The 18729-nt window shown below is 40.3% G+C and overlaps 2 protein-coding genes across 2 annotated transcripts; both read left to right on the top strand.

Annotated features, from left to right (window-relative positions):
• Positions 1–422: 422 nt before the first annotated feature.
• On the top strand, positions 423–5261 carry LOC120543078 (parvalbumin beta-like). Its single transcript, XM_039775928.1, has 5 exons — positions 423–523; positions 1844–1911; positions 2732–2864; positions 4774–4883; positions 5093–5261. The coding sequence occupies exons 2-5, from the start codon at positions 1851–1853 to the stop codon at positions 5113–5115; spliced, it is 327 nt and encodes a 108-aa protein (XP_039631862.1). The 5' UTR covers positions 423–523; positions 1844–1850; the 3' UTR covers positions 5116–5261.
• A 10896-nt stretch (positions 5262–16157) lies between these two features.
• On the top strand, positions 16158–18729 carry LOC120542675 (parvalbumin alpha-like). Its single transcript, XM_039775281.1, has 5 exons — positions 16158–16264; positions 16746–16812; positions 17056–17188; positions 17783–17892; positions 18425–18729. The coding sequence occupies exons 2-5, from the start codon at positions 16752–16754 to the stop codon at positions 18448–18450; spliced, it is 330 nt and encodes a 109-aa protein (XP_039631215.1). The 5' UTR covers positions 16158–16264; positions 16746–16751; the 3' UTR covers positions 18451–18729.

An 18729-nucleotide genomic window follows, 5' to 3' on the forward strand; every position in this document is an offset into this window, starting at 1 on the left:
TAATTTCACGAATATAAAATGACTCGTCGAGGTGTGGATAAAGGACTTTTTAAATATAATTGAAGATAGATAATGTGGGTTAATAAAAGGTCTCTGCTATTTCTTAGTAATGAATGAAAATTATGCTAGGAAAGCAGGCGTCGGCCTGTGGAACTAACGAGCTGGACAATGAGCGACGGAGGCGCACTCTCGTCTGGATGCTATTTTTGACGAGGATAGAATTAGGATGTAAACAGCGCTAAATGAGAACACGATGCATCCTGCGACAATTTTACTTATATGGGGTGAGGACAGAGGCCCCTCACATTCCTCTGACATATTATTTGAACAATCTGTTTAGCTGGCATGTCTTGAAACCAGAGCCGAGCACCCACTCGAGAACAGGAGGGCTTCCCAAAGCACATATAAGAGGACCCCCCTCCCAGCATGCGCACTCACAGGACAGCTTTCTGAAGTCTGGGTCCCAACTCTTAGGACAAGCAGTCTCTCGTAAATCTTCTTCACTCTCCCTTTCTAACCGAAGGTGAGTCGGAATATCTGCCATCAGGGTGGGCTGCTTGAACGGACCAAAGAGGGTCCAAAAGCAGATCAGTACAGCTAACGGGGAAAAAGGGGCACGTTATAATAAACAAAGGAAATGCAAGGGCAAATAAACGAAAGGGTAAAACTTTTATCTTCATGAAGAGTACTTTTGGTATAGTGCTTAGTTTGCTGGTTTTGTTCAAAATGACAAAAATGACGAAATTAAGTATGCGTAAAATAAAAATTGAATAGATGTCAGCCATTGACCTTTAGCGAGAAGGAAAGCATGATCTAAATAATATAATGCGTTATGCATATTGACTTGCGGCTTATTAGACGCCTGCCAAAAGATGAAGTTAGAGACAGCTGCGTGAATGTATTGATCCTGCCAATGTGAGCGAGCTGACCAGAGGTGGCGCTCCGCATCTGTTGAGGCTTATGAGAAACACCTAGGAATGAGAACAAGTGCGAAATCTAACAAAATCTATCTATTAGTTATCTCCTTTCATGCACGTTACTCTGTTTATTTGTGTAGCATAGCTATCTAATAGGGCCTTCTGTCAAATCTATTCATTATACTGTATATGTTTTTAGATAGATGTGACAGGAACTTTATAATGTTTATCTATTGAATATCTTTTTTTTCCATGCAGTGACTTTAAGATTTATCTGTTTTTATACATCTGTCTATCTATCTATCCAGCCTCGTTAGAAATATATAATTATCTTTCTTTTTAGACGACTCAGTCAGAATCAACTTTGTTAGAAACGCACGAGAGACGGCAGCAGGAAATGTACTTATCATTAAAGGCTTTAAATATATAACTATAGAAATTAATTTATAATTACTTCTTACTAATAGATACATCAATTTATTAATCGCTTCCAAATGATAACTGTAAAAATTGCTTCAAATTGTATCTTCATATCGACCTTTTTCATACTGTGTTTCATATCTATCTATTATATAGTGCCTTTCATATCTGTCTCATAGTGTCTTTAACATCTACCTTGAACTTATAGCAGTCACATAAATGATGATTTCATATCGTATCTTTCATTGATTTATCTTTTAATATTGTCTTTTATATCTCTCTATCTATTATATGGTGCCTTTTCACATCTATCAACTTTTGATAGCCATATAAGTGAACGTCTTTATCTTTACGTCTTTATCTCTTTGAAATTGTCTTGTCTCATATAGTGCCTTTCACGTGTATATCTATCTAAGACCTTACGACTGTCATATCAATGATCGTTTCATACTGTACCTTTCCACAGCTGACAGACCTCCTTTATTTGTAATTTCATTTCCTTGCAGAGTAAGCATGGCCTTCGCTGGACTTCTAAAAGACGAAGATATCGCTGCTGCAATCAAGAATTGCCAAGGTAAATTCTGGTTTAATTAGAGTCGTTTTTTGCATTTTGAACTTGGATCAGCTCGTTGTACTTTATATTCTGGCTAGAGTTTCCTATTCCTACATCTTACCTGAAGAAGGGGCCTGAGTTGCCTTGAAAGCTTGCATATTGTAATCTCTTTAGTTAGCCAATAAAAGATGTCATTTTGCTTGGCTTTTCTGGACGATATTTAGAAGAAATAAAATGGCGAAGTATCGGGTACCATTGACTATAGCTATCAGTTTACCTGGATTCCGCCTCGCCTATACTTCTCTTTATTTAGAAGTTCGTTTCTTAATGAAACTGGAAAAGGATAGGCTTCCTAAGCATGGACGTGGCTTTTTGAATATAAAAGAGAGTGTATGTGACGCGTGTCCTAAAAATGTAGCAGTTTTGAGGAAGGCAAACACGTAGCAGCGTGTCTTCCATTTCACTCCTGTAGCTGAAAGTATTAACCCCAAAGTTTATTCGGACTCTCTATTCTAGACAGGTTCTATACATTTGTTATCTGTGAGTCTTATAGACTCTGGTTAAACGTTTCAGATATTTAACGCCTTAGTAAGTTTACTTAAGTGACGCCAAACGCGTGACAGCGTGACCCGGTCACGTGACGCTCATTCCGGCGCCCTCAAAGTCTCTAAAATGCGCACATTTTTTCCCTCGCTCTATTCTTGTCTTGAATTGCTCCTTCCCTTAAAGTAGATCACGTTCTGTGCGCTGCTCTAACAAACAGCTGAGGTGTCCTCTTCAAAAGAGGCCTTGAAAACCAAAACCAAGGGTGTCACCATATTATTGTCTCTTTCCTTTGCAGCCGCTGATTCTTTCAACCACAAGACCTTCTTCTCTCAGGTCGGCCTGGCCAACAAGTCTGCAGCCGACGTAGCAAAAGTCTTCAAGATCCTGGACCAGGACCACAGCGGCTTCATTGAGGAGGATGAGCTTAAGTAAGCATGTGTTGGAGGGATTTGGGGTTCACATAATACATGCAACGGCAATAACAACTACCCCATTGGGCACAATAGAATGGCTAATGATTATCAGCAAACAGACAGCTGCCGCCTCATAGCTCAAAAGTTCATGATTTAGTCACCTAGACGACTATTGAGATCGATGATCGTGTGCCGAATGAAGCCACAGTAAGGGACTCAAAAGACACAACCAGATCGAAAGTTTTTCTCCTTTTTTCTTTTCATCTAAATTTATTCGCGCTCAAGCGCCTTCTTGGAGAAAAAAGAGCATGCCTGCTCAAGGGGCTTTCTTCATTTTTGCAGGCTGTTCCTCCAGAAACGTCCATTCAATGATTTTTATAAAGGTGCCAGCTATCTTTAAATGTATATAGTTACGCACCAATGGAAACAATTTATTGCTCATCACACCTGTAGGGTGATTTGTTTTTCACTCTTGTCAAGTCTGCCATTTGATTTCGACAGAGCCCCCTAGCGCCTAAAGTGTCACACTGCAATCCTCGACATCTCGGATCGAGCGACTTCGCTTCAGCTGCCTTTAGTCTTGTTCCACCAAAATGGTAATACTGGGTCGTGGGAGAAAGCATCCATCCATCCATTATCCAACCCGCTATATCCTAACTACAGGGTCACGGGGGTCCGCTGGAGCCAATCCCAGCTAACACAGGGCGCAGGGCAGGAAACAAACCCCGGGCAGGGCGCCAGTGATTTCAAAATACAGGAGTGCTATTTCAAACAAATTCTGGAAATTTCGGACATATTCTGGAAAGATGAAAAGGGCTGATTTGCTATTAGGGTTTCAGGCAAAAAATAAATTTAAATTGCAGAGGGAAGGATTCCTTTATTAGTCCACAGATGACATATGTGTTTGTGTGTCCATTAAAAGTTTTCAGTATCAACTGGGCTTTGCTTTTAGCTTCTTTTTGTGTATGTTATATTGCCAGAAATGAAAGCTCATCGCCATATTTCCAGATATCCCTTTAGGACTCTAGAGAGCCTAAAGGAGAAGAGCGGAACAACGAAATAATAAATAATTACTGCAATTTTTACAAGTAAATTGCACCTCAACATCGATAGTGTCTTTCATTTAATAGAAATGTTATCAGAGAAGAAACACATCGGTGGCGGCATGGTGGCGTAGTGGCAGCACTGCTGCCTCGCAGTAAGGAGGACAGGATTTGCATCTCGGGTCGTCCCTTCGTGGAGTTTGCATGCTCTCCCCGTGTATGCGTGGATTTCCTTCCGCTGTTCATACACTTGCAGGTCAGGTGAATTGGCGACGCTAAATTGACCTTAGTGAGTCAACTTCAGTGGCTCAAGCCGAAGTACGATGTTTGTTAATCGTTTACAACTGCCAGACTCGTATGCAGTGAAGCTGAATCAACTGCTGCCAAATTTGGGTCACGCGAGGTACATCCTATAAATAGAATGGTGAAATGATCAGTGGATCACCAAAACATTCACCCCTTGATAGATAGATCGTAAGAAATAGTCGGATCATTTTACACGAAAAACCGCATTTTGTCAAACGGGTAAAGCGACATCTTATCATGTCTGTATATCAAATTCGACGCATCCGACCCTGCGAAGACCGCTTTCTGGCGACTGCTAAGTTTTTTTAACGCAGAAAATCATTTCGAAGAACTCATTATAAATTCACCTGAGCATGCCGGTGGTCTGATTTGGTCACCTACGGCTATTCTGAGGTCGATGATCGTGTGCCGAATGAGAAGACACAGTAAAGAACTCGAAAGACCGAACCAGATCGAAATGGCCAGCTGCCAGCTTTTCTCCTTTTTGTTTTCTTTTCATCTAAATGTATTCGTGCTCAGGCGCTTTTTAGAGAAAAAAAAGTATGCCTGCTCACGGGGCTTTCTTCTTTTTGCAGGCTGTTCCTCCAGAACTTCCAGTCCAGTGCTCGAGCTCTAACTGATGCCGAGACTAAAACCTTCCTGGCTGCAGGCGATTCAGACGGTGACGGCAAAATCGGAGTAGAAGGTAACCATCGATTTAACTTCATAAATGCGGCATAACAGTAAACTGAGGATCAAAATGAAAAGAATCCACCTGTTACCTCTAAATACAGTATTCAGATCAATCCATACTAGAAAAATGGAAAAAAAAAAATCCAACAGAAAAGTTTAGTATAATGTTTATAATAAACAGAAAATTTATATATTCTCATCTATGCCACTCATCTTTTGCAGAGTTCCAGGCCTTGGTGAAGTAAACTTGCCCGCTGCCCGACTGACACTTTCTAAGACTGAAGACCCCTATTTATTTATTTATTGACTAATTGACGAATTGTGCTTTTTTGTACATTAAATGACATTTGTAAATGTCGCTGCTTATTGTTTACAATGCAAATAAATGAATAAACCAATAGATAACGATCTCGTGCGAGTCATTTCAATGTACTGCTTTTCGTTGTTCCTGTGAGTGCATCTGAGCTCGTACGGCACAGCAGAATGCGGAGGGGACACCAGCAGGGCTTAGACGTGCGAGTCATCCACTCGCTCCATATAAATGACGGGGGGCCAAAGCCCACATCTCGGCAGCACCGGGCGCAAGGCAGGAACAAGTCAATGGCAGGGCATTCAGTGTACAGTAGAGCCACGAGTAGACCCACAAAGACACCAAAAGAACATGAAAACTGCACATACACATTAAGGAAGCTAAAAGTGTTACACCGGCACTTGAGCTAAGAGGCGGCAGAGTTGTACGTATTATTAGGTGTTCAGTTGGAATGAATGTCTGAGTAATTAGACTATTATGGAGATCATGATCAACCTGTGCATGTGTTACTATATTCTGCATGCTTTGTCAAACATTCACTATATTACTTCGATGCCAGTTCGTGAAAATATATGGATATAGTACACATATAAATAATGATCTGACATTTGGTATATTTTTATTAGACTATCTCATTATATTTTACTATAATGATTTGAACTTGCCATTTAAAATCTATTAAACAGTGCCTTTTCTATCCATCTAGTATGTAGTGCATTTTCTATCTGTTTATTTAATAGTGCATTTAATCTGTCTTGTCCTTTTCTATGTCTGTCTGTGCATACATCTATTATATAATGTATCTATCTGTCTACGTACCAAACTATTACATATTGCCTTTTCTATCTATCTTATATGGAGCCTTTCTACTTATCTACCTAATTTTTGATTTCTTTGTTTTTTGGGTGGTACAATGGTTTAGTGATTTTTACTTAAATTAGGGGTTGCCATTCCAGCCTAGCCATTGCCTGAATGAATTTTGAAGGTGCATTTAGGTTAGCAGGCCATGTTGGTAGTGAGTGAGTATGGATGAGTCTGTGAATGAGCGGAGCCGAGATGAGCCATCCTGCTTCTATGAAAAGATCATTATATAATAAGGGCATTTTAGTGATAATGCAATAGGGCCTCAGTGGTATTAGGACCCCATAATGTCTTTTATTTTTTAATAAATTCTTGTGATTCAGGGTGTAGGCAAATGGCAATGTGTAGCCTTTAAGTTAGACCCGCAAGTAACAGTTTCACTTTCCTTATGTGATGATACTACTATTTCATATCATTCAGAAGCACATGATTTGAGGTGGACTGTGACCCTCTTCAGGTTTGCTCCTGTTTTGTACCCAGTGCTATCAGAGCTGGCATCAGCACTATACAGTATCCAAATATGATCAGTGATATATTAATTGATTTATGAAGCATCACATTATGAGTCCCTTATACATAAAATCAATTCATTTTAAGGCACTGTAAAAATGTTCTCACTTTTGTACAATACAAGGACAGGCTGCAGATTAAGTCTTTCACTCAATACATCAGTGGTGGAATCCACCTTAATAAAAGAATAAATGCCTGTGTGTCCATCCTCTTGCTGTTTATCTGTAATTCCAACAGATGGCACATCACAAACTTTAACACTGTGTTTACAAATCCCCTAACAAATGGCATATAACAGAGACTAATGCATTGCATTTGTCATTCCAACAGATGATGCATTAAAAATATTAGCACTGCTGTTACACATTCCATACCAAATGGCATATAAAAGAGATGTATGTCGTTCCACTGATGATGAGTGGTGGGAACTGTTGACAATAGGGTCCACCATGGAGTCTACTAGAATGCTGAGTGGGAGGAACATGAGCTGGACCTTCCAAGATTAGGGGTTAGAAGCCTAACTTCATTGGATCGGTAGGCAGGAAGGTCCTGAATGACATGGGGCTGGATGCTTGAGATCAGGGACTAAAGTTCAAGAAGCCCAATTCCATATTGGCACAAGTCACGCACCAGTCCTTCACAGGATGAACTCACAGAGACACACATGGATCAGGGGCCAATATAGCACCATCAATACACCTACCTTGCATGTGTTTGGACAGTGGGTGGAAACTGGAACATCCAGAGGAAACCCACGCAGACACTGGAAGAACATGCAGACTCCATGCAGGGAAGACCCATGACATGAAACCCAGCCTCCTTAGTGAAAGGCAACAGAGCTGCCACTGCATTATCATGTTGCCATAATATTCATGATAAAGTAAATAAATAAATATGCAAGTAAATAAAAGTACCACAAAATGTGACAATAAATTACAAGTTTAAAAAATAAAGCATAATCTAATAAAATCTAATCTTACAACGTGAAATGTAAGCATGAATGATAAAATGTGTCAAGAAGTATATCCATCCATCCATTACCCAACCCGCTATAACCTAACTACAGGGTTACGGGGTCTGCTGGAGGGCGCAGGGCACAAGGCAGGAAATAAACCGCAGGACACACACACACACACACACATACCTCGTATATATATATATATATATATATATATATATATATATATATATATATATATATATATATATATATATATATATATATATATATATACACCCATTTTCTAACCCGCTGAATCCGAACACAGGGTCACGGGGGTCTGCTGGAGCCAATCCCAGCCAACACAGGGCGCAAGGCAGGAAACAAACCGCAGGGCACACACACACACACAGATACCTCATATATTATATATATATATATATATATATATATATATATATATATATATATATATATATATATATATATATATATATATATATATATATATATAATATGCTATTATTTAATTATTTCTGTTTCTTTTTTCATGGACACCACACGCAACATGAAACAAGCCCCGAAATGGAAACTGTCACTTCCACTCGTCAAAACTGAGAAGGCGGGCTCTAGAGGGTACAGTTTTTCTGATTGGTGAATCGTCCGCAGAGAGGCACTTTGCTTGCTTTGGAACTCTAGCGGCTCAAAGTTGCGACTGTGCGCATCAGACAAGAATGCAAGAAAAAGACACCCAGAATGACTGACTGTGCAAAGCGGCGACTGTAACTAAAGAAATTTCAAATTCATCGTTAGGAGCCTGAAACTGAAGTGTCTGCTGTAAAAGTGGCGCTTGATAGCCGAAGGTGTACGCTCGCGCTACTGGCAATTCACCAACCAATAAACAGAACTCACTGGAGCCCGCCCTCTCGACTTTGAAAGGTGGAAGTTCATTTTGGGACTTAATAAAAGTTGGGTGCGATGGCACCTAACAGTTAAAGGAAGAAATAACTAAATAAACAGAAATAAGAAACATGAAATATGTTGGGACGCATTTAATGATTTGTACTCACCTTTCTTACTCTTAGATTAGATACACCAATCTATTTTAAATACAGTGACATATTTCCATTAATTATGCTTTAGTGATATTTGTGGTTCCTGGGATGCAGTGCTATTACACCTTACATGTGAAAAGTTAGAAAATTACTGTCAATTGGAAATAAATTATAAATGTAATTCAAAAGTCAGAAGCATACTTCCATATAACAGTAGTACTGGTTACATCTTGCCTGAAGAAGGGGCTCGAGTTGCCTCGAAAGCTTGCATATTGTAATCTTTTTAGTTAGCCAATAAAATGTGTCATTTTGCTTGGCTTTTCTCTACATTCATATAACAGTAATTGTATGGTCCGGTTTACTGTGAAGTTCCTGAAACATTTTTGTTACTATAACATATAGTAATTACAGTAATTATACCGTAATTCTTGGGGCATCACAGCATAAATACTATAGGCATTTAAGATAAGGAGGTGCTTTCTGGTAGAGCCCTGTTCATTATTTCAGCCATTGTGCCAACTCTTCTTTTTTGCACCTTGGGTCGTTACAGTAGTTTTCACATGTAGCAGAAAAGAATATGTTCTAACACAAATAATTTATAATAAGTGGCTGTTAGGAATAAGTGGTACTTCATATCTTTGACTTTGACAAAGTGGTCCCTGGTCCAAAAATCTTGGAGGACGACAATTCTAAGCTTTCACTTTTGCGTGATGTCGATTTCAAAAGTGAAACAGCGCTGAAAGAGCTGCGGGGTTGTCTTAGATAAAGATTCCTTCAACTTTCTCCATATCTTGTATGAAATGAAACACCCCTCCACACACACACACACACACACAACCCTACACCCCCGACTCAACTCAACCCAACCCTCACCGCCCAAAATATTGATCTTCTGACTCTGCCTTTTGCAATAAAGCTGCAGAATTTCGAGTCGCTAAGAAATTTAAGTCGCACGCACGCATCTTCTGGATGAGAAAAATAAGCTGACGGAAAGCACCAGACTTCAGGCTAAGAACACGTCCACATTACTTTTTTTTTTTAAGCATCAAGTCCCGAATATTAACAATATGTCTAGTTTGTTTTCGTTTTGGGCTTGTCGAGAAACGAAGGAGGGATCATCCCGTCCCATCCCGCTCGCGTTTTGGAAGAATGAAAATCTGGTCAGTCTATACACGAGAGACTCAGGATGTGCTGCAGGTCCCCGGCGCTCGACTGTCTCCTAACTGCAAGGTTTAAAGTCTAGAAACGCCCCGTCCCTCCGTCCACGCCCTGCCCCTTTTTTATATTAAAAAGCGGATTAGATAAAACGTGGGAGCCACTGCCCTCTGCTAGCGAGACGGGAGAATGCCAGCAGGCACTTATTCCTAGCTTTTTAAATGATATTTGATCTAACGATAGTCATAAATATATATGTCATTAATTGCGACATAAGAAATATTAACACTTTTAAGGAGCGCTTTTTAATTAATGTAATCACGTGAGCAGAAATATGAAACACCAATCAATGATTTTATTAAAGACATATACAAATTTTTCAGCCGTGTAGCTTATTGGAAAGCATATTTATAAGTTAAAAACATCTACAGTATGTTTTCACCAACATGTTACACTTTCTTCAGTAAAAGCAGGTTTTTGTTCCAACCCAGTTTCCTAATCCATTCATCCGTCTATCCAGCTGTCTAACTGGCTTACCTACAGGGTCACAGGTCTCCAGCAGCCATACCAGTTGCACTTCAGAACTGGTAATCCACGTAGAGCTAATCCAGTACTTGTATGGGAGACCTCCTTGGGAAAACTTGGCTTGCTGCTTACCCTGTAGTCCATGTGTGGATTCCGATGCCCCAGTGCTGTGAAAGAGACACTGTCTGGCAAATATGGCGCTGTCTTACAGGTGAGATGTAAAAACCGAGGTTCTGATTCTCTGTGGTCATAATAGATCCCTGGGCATCTTTATAAACGAGTAAGGTGTACCCTTATGTCCTAAGATGTCCCATCCTGGTCATTCCGTCTCCTAATCATCCCCTGTCTCATAGTGGCTAACTCTCTCTCTCACCCCTCACCACCCAATAGTTAATGCGTGGTGTAGCATACCACCTCAGGCATGGAGGCTGTGACATCATCCACACTCTTAAAAATGAAGGTGCCAAAATGATTCTTCAGAGCGACGCCATAGGGTAGTATTTTCCTTTTTTTCTGTTGTGGCACACTTTCTGTAACCAAAAACATCTCAAGGCACATCACTATTTTATTAGCCATAAACACATTGTATCTCAAGCACATGTTCAACTGTCTTGAAGGGGTGAGACTACTGGAGAAGCCGGTATAAAAAAGCAGCTCTGACATCAGTATTCACAGACACAGCACTTAGTGAGCACTTTGGTGGCATCTCCCAGCTGGTTTGTCCATCTCTGCCTCAGAAGTAACTCATATGCTCACTATCCACCAGACATATGAGGCTCACTGGCATCCACACACCTAGACAGGTGGACTCTAGCAGCGAGGAGACGCATCCAAAGTGGTCTAACATTGTGATCATGGAGCTTCCTTTATCTCCATGCAGTCCTGTCCTCCTCAGAGAGGTCTCGACCACTTGCAGAGATTGTCCCTCTTAGGTTCAGACTCAGGTGTGTTACACTATTATTTCCATGGCACACCTCTGCTGATTGAAAACCCTGCCATAGAGGAACCATTTTTGGTTTCCAAAAGAACCATCCTCCTAAAGGTTCCAGAAAGAGCATCTCATTTAGATCCCTAACATGTTCCATAAACAATCACGAATAGACAATCACCGATTTGTGAAATACGCGTCGGTTTATGATTTAATTTAAATGGACTTTCACTGCATACAATAACACAGAGAGCATTCAGGATTTCTTGGTATGGTAGTATCCTGCTAGGTATCCTACTGTACATTAAACATTTCTGTTTTGTCCAAATAGTAGGAGCCTTCTAAAAGCCCAAAGTATATCAAGAACCCTTCCCAGATTCCTCTGTTAAACTGCAGTTGAGTTTTTCTTGGCTAAACGTACCCGAGTCCAATTGACTGGCAAAGCTGGCACTTTCCTATATTTAATGAATGACATTTACTCTGGTGTTTAATGGCCACTATGAACTGTTAAATGATGTTGGGAACCCCAGATTTTCAATTTTGTGACAAGACAGACGTCTTTGTTAAATTACATCTGGTTTGTCACAAAACTGTGAAAATGCAGGGGGCCTAAATTGATGGAGCTCATTTAAACCTATGCAGGGTAAAATGTGAGAGACTTAATTTTTTTTGTTAACAACAAATAGATTTTAATGACACAAATCGATATAAATGTTGCAGAGTATTTTCTCTGGCTGTTAACTTTAAATAGGGTGATCCAGATCTAATTATGCAGTTGCAGATCATCTGGATGACTTTGATGTATGTGGGGACGATTCCAGTTCGGTGCAAAGACGATTCTTCGTGTCGTCAGTTCACACACTTCTTGATGGTCCAGATTTTTTCGGGTGATTTTCTATGTAATAAACTTAATAAGTTATAGCATAATGAAAATGGCATAATTAGATCTGGACCACCCTATACTTACACAAGCTGGGTGAATCAAGAGCTGGCTGGAAGTTTAAAGGTAGCCAGCCAAAGAAGTAACTGCCAATAAGGAGCCAACCCTGTTAAAATGGTTTGCTCTGTGCTGGCTTAGCTTGGATAAAGAATCGATTCCAACTCTGTCCTCCGTCACGTCATAATAGGCTTGGTGCCAGAAGACTGAAATGTTAAGTAGATCTGATCCTTTGATTATTGCATGAGGTTACCTCAATCCAGGTGGTTCATCATGTGGTGGGTGCGGCAACACACTATCATCGCATGCTCCCAACCTCAACCTAAAAGCATTAGAGAGATTCCTGTTGCAGCAATTGATTAGAATGTAGACTTTGAGTTATGAATGCTGAAAACAACCTCCACACTAACAGGCTTAATCGTGTGAGTGGCATAGCCTAGCAGCTAAGGTGTCACACTATGAGTTTCATCATTTCTGCTGGGGACACTCTACAGTAAGTGAGACACTTGTCCTTCCGGTACTCAAACTGTTGAAAAGCAAAAAACAAACTCATTGGAGCGAATACTGCCTTGAAATTGCAGGAACGACAAAAGACATTTTATATCAACCTTCATGAATTTGTCACCGTGATAAAGTCCCCTGTAAGAGTCAACAAGTCACATGTAATCGGGCCAGTGAGCCCAACATGCATCATAAATTAATGGAAACAATTAAGGAGAAGATCAAGCAGCGAACATCTAGGACAGGCGTGTAAGTGAACAGTCAGCATGGGTTTAGACAGGGAAGGTGGTGATTTACTGATATGCTGGAATCCAATGAAGCAACAAAGCAGATGATTAAGAGAGATACACATGATGTGACTTATCTTCATTTTCAGAAAAATAAACTCTAAAAAATAAGGGTTCCTTAATGGCACTATACTGGTGTGACTTCTCGTATAGAACCATCTCATTCCGGAAAAGTTTACTTGCACGTGAAATTCCTTCTTTTGGGCTTAGATAAGTTTCCAACGTGTGGACAAAGCAAACATCTTTAAGGTCTAGTAGGCCACCTAGCAGGATACGACAGATCAAGAAAACTTGAACTTAATCTGAATCATTGTGTTCAGTGAGTCGTGTTAAAATCAGGAATCTATTGGGATTTGGCTCATCTGTTATCGATTCGTGGATATTTATAGGACCTGTTATGGATCTAAAGGAATAAAGTGAATGAATGAAAAATAAATCCAAATTTTATTATGTGATCATCAACTGTTGAATCCTGCTCTGTACTTGTAATATTTCTATCACACTATTATACTGTATTGAGGATTCCTTGTGTTCTGTTCTGTCTATTGTATTTATTGACCCCCTTCTGTTTGACACCCACTGCATGCCCAACCTACCTGAGAAGGGGTCTCTCTTTGAATTTCCTTTCTCGAGGTATTTTTTTCTATTTATTTCCCTACAAGGGTTTTTTGAGGGGAGTTTTTCCTTGTTTTCTTAGACAGTCAAGGTTGGGAGGCTGTCAAAAGGCGGGGCCTGTTAAAGCCCATTGTGGCACTTCTTGTGTGATTTTTGGGCTATGTAAAAAATAAATTGTATTGTATTGTATAAAGGATCTTTCCTGGACCTTCATATGGGTGGGTCTTTTGGGAAGCAAAAATGGTTCACTTATGTCATCTCCGGAGAATCATTTTGGTACCTTTATATATTTTTAAGATTGCACCTGAAGCTAAGCATGTTTGAGCTCAGCCAGTACTTGGATGGGAGACCACCAAGGAAAAGTTTGTTTTGCTGCTGGAAGAGGTGTTGGTGAGGCCAGCAGGGGGTGCTTACTTCCTCAAGTCCAGACCCCAGTGCAGTGATGGGGCTACCATGCTTTAAATATGGTGTATCCTTCTGGTGAGATGTAAAACCAAGGTCCTCACTCTGTGGTCATTTAAGATCCCTAGGTATTTTTCAAAAAGAGTGGAGTGTACCCCAATGCCCTGGCTCAATTGTCCATCATGGCCTCATCCATTCTGGCCAACTAATCACCCCCTGTCTCCAACTATCTCTCTTTCTCTCAGCACTTCATCACCTAATAGGTAATGTGTGGTGACACAAGGCCTGATGAGTGCATGGATTAATGCCGTTGACCCTAACATCTGTGTGCCACAGCAGAAACTGAGATTCATCAGTTTTGGTAACCTTGTGCCCACTGCTGCCTCAGCTTTATGTTCTTGGCAGACAGGAGTGGAACCTGATGTGGTCTTGTGCTGTTGTAGCCCATCTACATTAAGGTTTGATGTGCTGTGCATTCTGAGATGCTCTTTTGCTCACCACAGCTGTACAGATTGGTTGTATGAGTTACTGTGGCCTTTCTGAATCAGTCTGGCCATTCTTCTTCACCTCTCTCATCAACAAGGCATTTCTGTCCACAGAACTGCTGCTCACTCGTCGTTTTTTTTTTCTTTTCACACCATTACTCCTGAACATTGGGTGCAGGTTTTCATTCTCACCATCCTCTTAAACAGTGACCAGTGTTTGTCTCTAATTAACATCTTTTGTCTTCATTTTAATTGACGCCTTAATCATTTAGGTGCTTAGGTCCACAAGACATTTTGATGGTGCTCTTAGAAAACATTAAATCAACAGTTTTGGAAATGTCTGCTGTGGCAGAACGAGAGCGCCAACAAATCATGAAATTAAATAAAGGGTTTAATTAACAACAAGAATCAACTTCTATCTAAGAAACCAGTTGACGTTTGAGGCCTTGGCTTAGCTGGTCATCTTTGGGGTCACTTCATATCTCATTTCTATTTGGGTGCTAAAGACAAAAAAAAGAAACAATTCAAAGGGCTGAATCATAAAAAAAAGTCCATTAAAAGGAAGGGAAAAGATGTGAATGAGCAACAAAAAATGGTCACTAATTAAGAAAAATGGTCAGAATGAAAACCTGCAGCCACAGTAGCCTCCAAAACTGTTGTGCATGAAATTTCTGGGAGATCAGCAGTTGCAGAAATACTCAAACCAGCTTGTCTGGCACCAACAGACAGGCCACAATCACGATCACATTTTCTCCCCCATTCTGGAGTCTAATGTGAATATGAACTGAAGCGCCTGACCTCTGCCCATAGGATTTGTGTGTGGTGCGCAGCTGCCACGTGATTGGCTGACTAGATCATGGCATGTATAAGCAGGTGTACACGTGTCACTAATAACTTGCTCAGTAAGTGTGCATGTCGGAGAATGATGCTGTTAACTTTGAATAAATAACTGCATCTGTGAATAAAAGTAGCTGTCTGGAAACGAATAAGTAGCTCCGCTAATTTAGAGCCATCAGTTATCTCAACATTCAACTCTTTCGAAGCAGAGCAACGCCAGCTGAGATTCGAACCCGAGCCCATAATTATTTCTTCAATGCAGTAACACCGCATAATCACAAAAATGAAACTATCTTCTCTTTTTTTTTTTTAAGAGTAAACGCACTTTTGCTTTGAACGCTTTAAACCAAATCGGCACAATCTGAAAAGGTCCGGCGCAGGTTGAGTGACCCGGCCCTGGTGCGCGCTCCCGCCGCGCGAGATCTGCTGACTGCTTGAAGACGCACATGTGGCAGCTTTACATTCTGCCTGTGAGACTGAAATTCAATCTATAGAGAAGCGCACATGGACAGGCGTCTAGAAATATCTGCCCGACTTTCAGATTAATCAAGATCTTCAAATATAGACCGAGCCAAGCGTGCTAAAGTATTTTCATGTTAAGCAAAGTAACACAAAGTACATTCTGTTTTTTCTTTTTTTCTTATGAATCCATTTGCCGTCGTTTTACTTTTTAACCCAATGTCAAAAGACCCCGGGGATTTTGAATTCTACAGCCATGAACAGTAGCCCTGGTGGCACTCTTCCAGGACTAAGCATGATGTGAAATGCTGAATATTATAACACGATAATGTATTCAGACACTTCGCCTGCCAACATGTGCTTTAAGTGTATTCATTTATAAGGATAAATATAGACCTATTTGACTACTGGACACATTTTTTAGAAACGGATCCTATCCAGTGCGTATGGTATCCATTACAGTGCACTCCCAATTTCTGTAAATGGCATGAGAGGTCCTATATAAGAAGCCCGTGGGGTCCGGCTGAGTGACTGCAGTTGCTCGATCAGCTTCCTTTGGTTTTTCCCTAGCCTTCAGGAGAACTAAGGTGAGTGGAGAGGGAGAGAAAAAGCGCCTCGGCGGTTGCGACCTTTCTCGTCGCTACTAGGATGAACTTCTAATCAACCTGAACCCACTTCAGCACTGGAATAAAAAAAAAAAAAATTGATGTAAAAAATGTAAAAAACTTAAAATGGAAGAGGGAGAAAAGCAGGAAAAACTGTTCACGGACTTTTAAAAATGTGCAGATTGATTCTGGATACATTTACGAAGACTCACTCAAATCCCGGATTGGAATTTATAGCACTTATTTGATAATTTGGTGCAAAGTGTGGGGGGGAAATATTCGTGTTGATCTGCAGGGATTTATTAATTTAGGCATTTGTATAATAATAATAATCAACATACATTTTTAAAAGCAAGCGTATTACCGATTTAGAAAATGCCAAAATATTTTTTTAAACTCTGCATAAGATATGCTGATTAATATTCTATAGCTAACCTCACATCTTGTGTTTTCTTTCTTTCAGCTAAAAATGTCCTTCGCAGGTGTTCTCAAGGACGACGACATTAAAGCTGCTCTGCAGGCATGCCAAGGTAAAAGCGGCTTTATTGGGGCGACGGGCTTTACAGCACAAGTGCATATATAGAAAAACTGTTACCATATATACTCTTTTAAGGGTTACTTTAATACTCTAAGAATTAATATACCATCATACTGATAAGGAGATCTTACATCTAATTTAAATTGTTACATTCCATTTATTGTACGCACTCGATCTTCAGAATGCCTCTTTATTTTTTGCTCACTGAATAATGGACATCTTCTGTCTCTTGTAGCACCTGACTCTTTCAACTACAAGACCTTCTTCGCCAAGGTTGGTCTGACCGGAAGGTCTGCAGAAGACGTGAAGAAAGCCTTCGCTGTCCTGGATCAGGACAAGAGCGGCTTCATTGAGGAAGATGAGCTGAAGTAAGAGACAATTTAGATGATAATAAAGAAGACCATTAAGCTGCACTGCATACCAGTGCAAGTAACTAACCCACCATACACTGCTGTGAATGAAGGGTCTTAACGCCCATTCACTTTTTTAACTGTCTATAAACTATGCACTTTGTAGTCAATATATGTAATATTCCTTGTCTAGTAGTTAGAAGTGTAGTGTTTTATAGAAGCTCACCTAAATTAAGAATCTGTAGTTGTGTCGTAATGATCTTTCAGTTCGCGTTGCCCTTCATCAGCAGTTCACTCTTAAATATATATTTTAACATTTATTCACTCACATTGCATGCTGTTTTAGTGTCATTTGCACCTTATCGTTGCTTATTGAATTATTTAGACAGATAAACCGTTACATTTATTCGGCGCTTTACACATAACTTGTCTAGTAAAGGAGCTATAGACGATGTGAAAAAATGCAGAACGAAATTAAACAGGTGTAAATGTTTAGACGTTAAAATCTGTAAAGTGATTTGAAGGAACAGTACAGCAGTTCTCTCAGTCCTGCTGCTGAGTACAGTATTCTAATTATAGCGCCGTCCGCCCTTTTCTTCTTCTCCTCCCCAGACTGTTCCTGCAGAACTTCCAGTCCGGTGCAAGAGCTCTGACCGACAAGGAGACCAAGGCTTTCATGACCGCTGGGGATTCTGATGGTGACGGCAAAATCGGAGTTGACGGTAAGGAGGAGGAAAAAAAAGTTATTGTGGGAGATCGAAAATCGGAGCAACTGCTGCCTGATGCAATGCCATCTTTTTTTCTCCTTTACATAGAGGGGTGATGGGAGGTCAGGAATTCAACTGCACATTTTACAGCAGCCTTACTGGCGGCTTGCATTACGCAGTCAGAGGCGTGTAAGTCAAGTCTAAGTGCACCAGAGTTCACCAGGCTCCCTTCACCCCGGCACAAAGCACCTGTTCCGCGCAGTTCAGGGGTCATTACGACTGTCTTCCACTAGAGGGAGAGCTGAGTTCTAGCTCGTTGTCTCTTAATTTGCCTTTCATTTCTATTCATGAATTCTTTCATTTAAGTAACGATTTCGGTGTTACTTCGAGTATATGATTTTTGAATTTCTCTAGCTCAGCTCCTATTAACTCCCCATGCATGCCCCCTATTGTTCATCCCAGCACATTGCTTCCATGTCCAGGCTTTTAATTTTAATGTTCTACTCTCGTTTAATAAAGTTTTCTCTCTTCCTCTCTCTTTCCACAGAGTTCGCTGCCCTCGTTAAGGCATAAGTACCAGACCAAGTTCAACACCACTTCTCGCTTTCAAGGAACAATGAACAACTCTGTCCAAGATCTGCTTCTCGAATCGGGATTATAAATACCTTTTTATACATTTGCTTTATAGAATGCCTGCAGAGAGTTCTCCATTCGAAACATCTATCAGTCGGAACCCAAATGTAAATGCTGCTTGGCTGTAATTTATGCCTGACATACGAACTGTGCTAGAGTAAAATCTTTCATGCACTTTTTGGAAAGGAGGAGAAACAAAATAAATACAATTTTGGCATA

This window comes from Polypterus senegalus, chromosome 13 (assembly GCF_016835505.1).
Source record: "Polypterus senegalus isolate Bchr_013 chromosome 13, ASM1683550v1, whole genome shotgun sequence".
Classification (NCBI taxonomy): Eukaryota; Metazoa; Chordata; class Cladistia; order Polypteriformes; family Polypteridae; genus Polypterus; species Polypterus senegalus.

What these genes read in the sequence shown, in the direction of transcription:
- LOC120543078 (XM_039775928.1), top strand. Translation starts at nt 1,851, where the DNA reads ATGGCCTTCGCTGGACTTCTAAAAGACGAAGATATCGCTGCTGCAATC. An exon ending in TGCAATCAAGAATTGCCAAG is followed by an intron (nt 1,912 to 2,731) that starts GTAAATTCTGGT and finishes TTTCCTTTGCAG; the next exon opens with CCGCTGATTCTTTCAACCAC. An exon ending in CGGCAAAATCGGAGTAGAAG is followed by an intron (nt 4,884 to 5,092) that starts GTAACCATCGAT and finishes CATCTTTTGCAG; the next exon opens with AGTTCCAGGCCTTGGTGAAG.
- LOC120542675 (XM_039775281.1), top strand. Translation starts at nt 16,752, where the DNA reads ATGTCCTTCGCAGGTGTTCTCAAGGACGACGACATTAAAGCTGCTCTG. An exon ending in TGCTCTGCAGGCATGCCAAG is followed by an intron (nt 16,813 to 17,055) that starts GTAAAAGCGGCT and finishes TGTCTCTTGTAG; the next exon opens with CACCTGACTCTTTCAACTAC. An exon ending in CGGCAAAATCGGAGTTGACG is followed by an intron (nt 17,893 to 18,424) that starts GTAAGGAGGAGG and finishes CTCTTTCCACAG; the next exon opens with AGTTCGCTGCCCTCGTTAAG.